At 38.6% G+C, this 9,379-nt stretch overlaps 1 protein-coding gene across 3 annotated transcripts in view; it reads right to left on the bottom strand.

Moving 5' to 3' along the window:
- Window positions 1-6,138, bottom strand: part of SPAG9 (sperm associated antigen 9) — a 36,236-nt gene extending 30,098 nt beyond the window's left edge. For 2 of the 3 annotated variants that reach the window (XM_031060011.1, XM_005424597.2), the window contains exons 1-2: window positions 5,837-6,138; window positions 1,947-2,100 (exon numbers count right to left, since the gene is read on the bottom strand). In XM_031060011.1, the coding sequence (XP_030915871.1) occupies window positions 1,947-2,100; window positions 5,837-5,997 (315 nt within the window). In that variant the 5' untranslated portion in view covers window positions 5,998-6,138. The remainder of the gene's footprint in view (window positions 1-1,946; window positions 2,101-5,836) is intronic. The other variant, XM_014308471.2, reaches the window with a different exon arrangement.
- Between the last annotated feature and the right edge of the window lie 3,241 nt (window positions 6,139-9,379).

Genomic DNA, 9,379 nt, shown 5'->3' on the forward strand with positions numbered 1-9,379 from the left:
ATGGTATTTTTTAGCTTACTCTTGGAAACCACACAGATTAAACTATTACAAATGTTTGTTCTAGAACTAAAGAAAAGCAAAAGTAATTTAATTAAATGACACTGAATTAATCAGAATATCTCAAAGACTAAACATTTGAAATTCAGTGCTGCGCTGACTTAGCAAAATTGACTTTTTTCATCATGTTGCCAAAAGACACCTCCTGGAAAAAAAAGTTTAAAAATTCAATAAGTAAATCTGAAGGATTAACTTATCAGCAGTGCTGTGCAGGAATGAGTAGAAAAGAATGACAGGTACATAAATGTGTGTTATCTTACAATGATATCCAGCAATCTCACTATTGCACAAGCTACAGAATAACAGATTTTTTTCATCTCTGCCTATCTGCTCCCTATTTGTGATAGTTTTGGAGGAAACACTGACCATTCAGGAAAGGTTCAGGCATGAACGGAAAATAGATGCTAGAAAGCACCAGAAGCTTCTTTGTGCCTTGTACTGGATGTTAAAAATATTCAGAAGAAAAGTATTAGAGAAAAAGTTTCAAATGCTGGTTTTGACTTCAATATATCAGGTTATTCAACAGGTTCAATTCAGAAGTACTTTACATTCATAGCTAGTAAAGTAAAGATGTTGCTTTGGACTCAAGGAACTTATTCTGAATAAATAGATTTGAACAACTACAGTTTGTGCTATTTTGTGAATTCTCATTTTAGCAGTACATTATTTTTAGAAGAATTATACCAAGAAGCCTATGTTGACGATATGGATTAGCCAATTTTCTGAGGAGGAAGATGGAATCAGAAGCTTCCCTTTCTATCTCATCTTCATCTACTCTTAGTCATAACTTGTATTTATTGAACATAAGTTATATTTCAGTCAGCTTTCCTAAAATCTGCCAATTCACTAATGTTAATAGCATAAGACAAAGGGAATCGGACATATTCAAGATCCAACCTCCTGACTAGCACTCTTTTTTAAGTGAAAAATTTTTAGAAGCAAACTCACACTGTCACTTTGATATCCCTATGATTAACCACTACTTAGTCTTCCCATTATCTCCTTATGACATCCATGATAAATAAATGGATTCCTATTACCTCCAAATAGTTTTGTAGTTCTGATCAGTCAATATTCCTGTGCTAGGCAGGTATTAAGTTCACTTAAGAGGAAACTCCTCTCAGCTATATGCCTTTCCAGAAATAAGAGTACATTCCAAAAAACTTCATGAAGAAATATATACTGGGAGGAGTTACACATTCTGGAGTTCTTCACCCTGCAGATCCCCCTCCTGCTGTGCTGTGAGTGCACCCTAGACTGCCAGACTTATCACACTCCAACACCACTCCCCCATTCCTCCACTCCTGCAGATTGGTTTATTCCACCCTCTCACAGCTGGAACATAGAAAAATTGCAGGAATTATGACCAGGCTACAAGCAAGGGAAATCATGCTCACAGACTAATTTAGGAAAGTTAGGTCATTCTTAGCTCTGTGGTCTACCTGCACCATACAGCTGGTAGTAGGCAGAGGCTGCATGAAGAGCACTGCCCATGTAGTAACCAAAGCTTGCCTTCTAAAGCAGCATTAATAAAGCTAATTAGACTGTTCCCACTACCTAGTAACATATTTAGCGTGGAAAAACAAGTTGGAACCTTTGGAAAGGGTCCTTAGTCAGAAAGAAAAGACCCACTACCGAGAATAAGAGGAGAACTAATCTGTATTATCACTCATTTGGAAAATGCCCCCAGCACTTTGTTTCTTGTACTAAGAAAAGTTCCCTCAAAGTTCACTGGAGTAAGCAATGCATTTGGCTTATACAGAAAAGTTTTAGGGGTCTACCTCCCCTCTTTCAATTTGGTGGCTTTTTGGTTTTTTGCATCCTCCCAAAGATCTACCATCTGTTATGGGAGTTTTTCCTGCCACACAAGGCAGCCAGGCTGCACTCACCTTGAGGCTGGTGTGGGACCGTGGCTGGCTCAGTTCGTGGAATTTCCAGTGCTCTGCTGCAGGTGTTTCTGCTACCTCCCTCTGAGCCTCGGGTGTGAGGAGAGCATCTCCTGCAGGTAATGGGAAGATGCCCAGGGATATTGGACGCTCCTTCCTGTTGGAAAGACATGCAGGGTTCATCAGCCATCTCAGATGTCCCACAGTTTATTTGCCTGCGGCCTCTGAAATCAGCAGGGAAGTGGTGAAATTCCAGGTTCAAACACCCAGACACTGCCCCATTAAATGCACAGTGCAGCACACCCAGACTGTGTCACAGCACCCAATAGTTCCTCATTTCACAATTGCCAAGTCAATTGCATGGTTTTAAATAGCAGTTATTTATTTACACTACAGCTAAATTTTTATGGAAATGAAACACCTGTTCAATAGAAGTATAAGACAAAAATGTTTCCTTACTTCAGATTCAAAATAGTTTTCAGCAGCCACTATTAAAAATACCATTTTGCAACTTTTTCTCCAAGATATAACCACATAATTTCTAAAACAGCAAACAGCTAAATCATCAACTGAAACATTTGCAAAATTGTAAACAGTAACCCTCAAGCAACTCTTCTCAAATCATTCGGTATTTTATTCCGAAGATCACAGAAATGGATTTGTGTAAGAGAAAAGAACTGGTTCAGGGAATTACCAATGTTACGACTGGCTCAGCTAAAAATTGTGTAGTTTTACCCAAGATCAGTTCCAACACTCTATTTCACTCTAAAGCTACACAAAAGCTTGTGCCAGCAAAGCAAATTATTTCATCCCAAATTTTCACTTCTTCACTCTTTCTTCTTCCCTATGGCAAATAGCATCTGGAAATTCCAAAGGTTTACGTAGTAACCCTCAAAAGAAACAAAAAAACCCCAGTCAGCAATGTGCTCAGTGAACAAAAGGATTCATTCTTCCTGCTAGCAAGAGACAAAACCATTTTGTGCAATGCCATTCATAGGATACTGAGGCCAGCCCTGAAAAGGAAAAATATCAGCCAGGCCTAGAACTGAGATAAGCAAAGTGTTTGTTCAGGCAGAACAATGTAATGCAGAAAAAAAATTACTATAATCAACGAGCACAGCTTTAAGTATAGTAGACAGAGAAGATAAAAGTGTGCACAAGTGATGGCATAGTTTTCACATTTTAGCATTATAAAAAGCCAATACACAACCACGCGTGCTTTCTTTCACAAGGCCCCTCACAGATTAAACATAACCTAGACGGAATTAGTATCTGCATACAAAATACATGCAAATATATGGCAAGGTGTGCTGAAAAGCAAAAGCTAAGCATTTTTGGACATATTTTTGATTCTGTTTATTTACTTTGAAGAAAAGTTAGTGCAGAAGGGATTTCATTTACCAATTAATCAGTAAACTCCCTTCGGTAAATTTTACATTGTCAAAATCACAAAGTTCAAACAGCAAACAATTTGAATTGGCATGAACCTTTCCAGTCCAGGTGTACAAAGATGGTCCTTGTCACAAAAACCTTTGCACCTAATTCTCACATTGGAGCTATCTTGGTCTTTCAGAAATATTATTCCAAATTAAGTCATTAATTGTGAAGTAGTTTAGCACAACAAAGCAGGCAACAAGTAAGTGAAGCAAAATCACTCTGGGTTACAAAATTCAAAACATCAGATAATGTTCCAGCATCTGCAACTGCTGTAATGAGAAATCCCACAGTGGATTCCAAGATTTCCCACTATTGTAACAGGTCCTGCTTTGCTTTCGATTTCCCACAAGTCTCAGGCATGTGGGGAACAAAAGAGAGGCCACAGAAGCTGAGATTATGTCAAAAGAGGGGCTGAGACCATTGCAGTGGATAAAAAGTGCAGTAACAAAAAGGAGGAAGAAAAGCTGCCCTTCAGTGGTTGATAGAGCTGCATTGTGAGATGCCTGGCTTAATGCAGAGGGTCCCGCACATTTCCATATTGCACATTCCACATGCCATAAAGCTGATCTGCTTTGCAATCCCCAAAAGAAAGAATATTAAATGGGTACAGTTTAAACAGTTCACACCTGGCATCACTTTATTTTCCAGATTAGTTTGAAAAAAAACTTTATAATAAACATATTTTGATGCTTTAAAACAGAGGTCAGGCTGTACAGCAAATGAAGTTTGCAAAAGAGGCTATTTTGGAAATTAAGCTTATTATGTGAGTGTCTGCATTAAAAGAAATTATCCAATTAGACTGAAGCAATTTCAATTTATTTCACTGCTTGTTGAGCAGAAAGCAAAGAACCTCTTCCGCCTCCCCAGTGCACAAAAAAAATCTGAAAATGCCACAGTGAGCAAAATGGAAACACCTATTTTAAAAGCCTAAACTAATAAGTGGTGCATTAAAACATTTGCAGGAGCCTTTAGGAACTTTTAGATGCTCAGTTCTAAAATCTGACTAGTGTTTAAAAATAGAAAAAAATTTCTACAATTACATTCCTTCATCCTGTATTTTTATCTCTTTTTTAAAATTAATTAAGACTAAGAAAGCTAATTTTAATTCATGTAATTCCTAAAGCAAATTAGAAGGGCAGGAAAAAACATAGTTTCCCCAAACCCCTCAAATCCATTAAATACTCTGGGGGAGCAAAAGCACATTAGAAAAAAAAATCTATTTCTCAAACCATTTGACTCGTTTAACACTTAAAAGTAACTTGTAAGTTACTGAATATGAAGTGCTGTTTTGGTTTTGTTTGGTTTTAGAGTTGGGAAATATTTGTTCTGGGTTTGGGTTACCCCCCCCCTTTTTAAACAAACACAGCCTTACCAACTAGGTCAATCTACAGAGTTTCACTTGAAATTTCTTTTATTTCTTCATATTTAAATATTCATTCAAGTTTTTTATTGGCTACTGGTATAAATTGGTATTTTTGCCAATCTATTGATTGCATTTAATCTTTGGAACAACACTACTCTGCTCACAGACCCAAGTTAAAAGCATACCACCATACGAAATCTACATGCACCAAGTATTAAGGAGGAAGAAGTCACATTAGTGACTTCACAACATTAGTGTTCAGAGAACAGTAATTTCCAGCATCTTTCCCATTTAAAATAAAATTTACCATTAAATTTATAGCCACAGGTAAAACATGTCAAGTTTTCAGGCCAGAAAGCTGCATTTTAAAACTTTTCCAGCTGTAATTATAGTATTAAAAGATGCCAAGACTACTTTTGGCCACAATATTCTAAAGCATTTCTGTCTGCTACTGCTCCAGGCACATAGGACAAACAGAACATCACCTGGGGGAGGGTGACGGGACACACAACAGACAGCTGGCAACTTGCCATACATGTACTGAAACAGAGGAGAGGGCAACATTTGGCTGAACAATAGTGAATACACTTTAAGAGCTCTAATGCTTAAATAATGAAAGATTTTTTTTCCCCCACTAACCAATAATTAGATTTCTTAAAAATAACATAATCAATTAATTACTGTGGTTTTAACATCAATTAACTGATCTTACATAAGCCTTTTTATTAAAACAGGTGCAGTTTAATAGTACAAAGCCTTGGACTGCATACATTTATGCTGCACAAGATCAGCCAAGTACCTGACAATACACTGAACGTGAGCTTTATCCCTGGCATTAACACTGCAGCTTTTGCAGCAGCTTATATTAAACTGATGCTAAAGCTTTGCACAGAAAAGAGATACATAAACTGACCTTAAATAAAAGGCAATGATAAAAATAGATTGTATCTCCATACACAGACACACTTACAACAAAACCTGACATTTATACATAATTTACTTTTCTAATTTGTCCCTGTTTGAAAAAGCAGGAGAACAGAAAGCGGGGGAGTAGTGAGAGCACACAAAGATGGGGTTCAGTGGGTCGGAGTACCTGAGGATCCTCGGGAGGTTCTGCGTCAGAGCTGGCACCCCAGTGGAAATGGAAAAGTGCACGAGCAGCAGAACAGAGAGCGACACCAGGATGGCTGAGTTAATGACCACCGCCCCGCCAACGAAGCCAAACACAAACAGCAGCATGCAGCCCGGATTCATGGCGCTGCGCTGGCATGGTGGAATGCCGGCTCCAAGAAGGCTACGCAGGGGCCAAAGGGGGATCTTTGTAGGCAAAGTCTGTCATTCGGCCGCCACCACAAAAACAATGCCATCAGCAGCAGCAGCATTCCACTCTTCTGCAGCAGCTCCAAAGCAATGACATCACCACCCTCCTCCCCCTTGCCGCTCCTCACAGCATCAATGCAGTAGCGCAGAAGCACAACCAGCCCAAGAGTGCTTCTCCCTCCTTCCATGAAGGGTTCATAGATTCCAAAGCTCCCAAATCTGCATAATCTATTCCCAGCAAGCCCTGAGGACAAGCAGGTACCATGCCGGCACACAAAGACGCAGCTAGACCGCGGCCATGCTGGGACAGTCACTGACATTTTCCCTGCTTGCCCCAACACAAACACTCCAAAAAACTCGAATTGTTCAAGGCTAATTAATCTATGAAGTATATCTCAACGCTTAGTTGCACAACAGCAAAAGCCGCTTTCTACGGATTTCTATGCTGTTCTCTTACTGCGTTCCAATCATACAACAAATCTTTCTGATTCAGCCAAACTGTTGTTGTAGGATTAAAGAACAAAGTCTTGCAAACAGAAATGAATTGAATTTTTTTCTCATTTCAGGGTGAGAGCAATAAATAGCTTACCTAATTCTACTGTGTGTTGTCGATTCTAGCTGATCACCCCCTGTTAGCTGATGAAGTTTGGTTCTTTCCAAGTGCTCCATATAATTGTGTATCATCTGTTTAAAAGGACAGAAACAGAAATATTTAGTAACATTTACTTATACTACAACTGCATAGTTCTTGACCAATATATTCTCCCCCTGTAATGCTAAACAGTAAAAGCATTTAGAGATATTAAAGAAATAAAGAAGAAAAATTATACAGAGTGTAAAACCACAAACCAGAAGAGAAGTCCATAATAAATTAAAAATATTGGAGAACTTCCTTGTACATTCATGCACAGGAAACATCCTAAGGGTAAAGAAAGTGCATGCACTATTTCAAACATGAGTTTGGAAAAGAATTACCATGTTCAAATCTATTTTGGAGTCTGAGACCTCTATGTCCAGCAGATATTAGCATTTTTTACATGATACATATTAGGCACTATAGGCCTAATTGCAAAGTACTGTGAAGGTCAGACAATATGCCCCTCAAATATTAAAGGCTCTGAATCTACAGGCTAATAATCCGATTATTTCTGTAGGCAGAAATATGAAGTCCCCACTTTTTCTTCTAAAACACAAATAAACTTAAGCCTTCTGTATTTTCTATAAGGGAAGTTTGGTTTTAAGTTATCCAAGCTGATATCTCATTAAAAGGACAGAGTGGCTGTGGATTTTTAGCACTCAAGATGAGTTCTGCTTGCTCTTTCTCACAAGAGACAAGCACAGGCCAACACGGTATTCCTACAGTCATGACTTTTTTAATGAGCCCCAAACTCCCACGGCCAAAGGATGCTGCTCTCAGCACGTAACTGATCCAGGACATGCATAGGGAGAAGGATGAGGTATCACTGCATCATTCCAAGGGCTTCATTTGGACACACATCTTTGAACTAAAAGGTGGGAAAGCCTGAGAAGCCTATGTACAATTTGGTATTTTTAGCACTTCCAATGTTCACAGATGAATAGGACTCTAAGAACAATAAAAGAAGAAAAATCACAGGTGTACTGCAGAGGAATTTAATGTACTTTTTTTTCCTGAGACGTATTCAGGTCACATCTTAACAGTTTCCTCTAGAAAAAACAAACAAACAAACAAACAAACAAGTCTTTAAAACTGTAATTTCTTCTGCTATTCTACAAAGGGTATACAAACACTTCAGAATAGTGATATTCCAGGCATTTGTACAACCAGTTTATATAATCTTTTCTTTTGGGGGCAGCTGCACACATGAGTATGGACTCATCAGGACCTGGAAACCTACATTTATGAGTTACTCTCAAGACAGGTTTGATGTATCCAAGTTTGACCTTCAGATGCCACCAACCTCTGCTAGTTCCAGCTTCTCCTCAAATGCCATTTGCCAGTATTAGCTACATAGGAATAAATATTCTTAGTTTCAGATTTTTCTGATCAAACAAACTGGCTTAAGACATCCTGACTGATGGATATTCTACAAATCAGTAACTTACGTTAAGTGCTGGTTACATACAGATCTTGGTTTTCCCAGCATTCACCTGAACTAATAAATATAATTCAGACCAGAACAAAATATCATGCTATTTTCAGAGAAACATTATATAATATACTTGGACTGCTGTCAAAAGCTTACAACATTTATCCTCCGACAAAACACAGTGTTTCACCAGACCATCCCATTTGTTTTCTGGTTTTTAATGCTTGCTCACACAGAGACAAACAAAAGGCACAAAAGGACTGAAAGCTCCACCTTCAACCATCCACATTTGTTTTTTTCCATTTTAACCAAGCAGCCAGAACTAGGTGGTCCACTTGTTCCTTTGCATAGTTTTACACAAATTTATTGTAATGCAGATAGTTTAGGAATTTGGGGGGGGCGGCAAGAGTGTCTAACTTTGAAACGCACATTAGACCATTCCATATTCTGTTCATGTATTCCCTCATCACGGGAGGAAGATGTTACTGACCTGCCTACAAAACCTCCCATTTTCAGCACACCAACTGGTTTCTCAAAGTTCAATTTTAAATAGAACAACTGTTTTGTTTTCAGCCAGTGAACAGAAGATGAGTTTCTAGTACCTCTCCAGGGAACTGCTAACACAAAAGAAAAAATAATAGGGTCAGTAAAACCCCCACAACTTTCATGTTTTGCAAAGGACATGGTTTTAGCCTACTCTCTTCCCTCCTTCTCAGTCTGTTCTTTTGTTTACTGAAACATCTCATCACATTTATTATCCACAGAGGCTGGAGGGCAAGTCAATTTAAAGGACTGTTCAGTTTCTATTGTTCTGCAGCTGAAAATGAAGCTTATAATAAAGTATGCAAATCTGTAGAGCACATACTTCAGCACAATGCATATGATGAGCTATAGGAACCAAAAAATAAAATTAAAACCAGAATGTACAATGCTGCATGGCAACTGAAGATTGACAGAATCATAAGGTTCTATGTGCATGTGCTACACAGCAATTTCTCCACAGATCCAGGCTATATGTGCCTGTGGTGTCCAAAAAATCAGAACTGTGGTACCACCATGTAAAGCCCACTCTCTGCCTCAACTCAGGGTCCCAAGGATAAAAGTTCACAATACTGGAATAGTGTCCACAAGGAAAAGAGTTCCTCACCCTCCCTTCCCATGGGATGGGAAGCTCCACAGCTGGTGCTGTAGAGTCATAAGAAATGGTGTGTGAATTCCCAACTTCCACAAACCTAATTTTAAGGTTA

This window comes from Geospiza fortis, unplaced genomic scaffold, assembly GCF_000277835.1.
Source record: "Geospiza fortis unplaced genomic scaffold, GeoFor_1.0 scaffold244, whole genome shotgun sequence".
In the NCBI taxonomy this organism is placed as follows: domain Eukaryota; kingdom Metazoa; phylum Chordata; class Aves; order Passeriformes; family Thraupidae; genus Geospiza; species Geospiza fortis.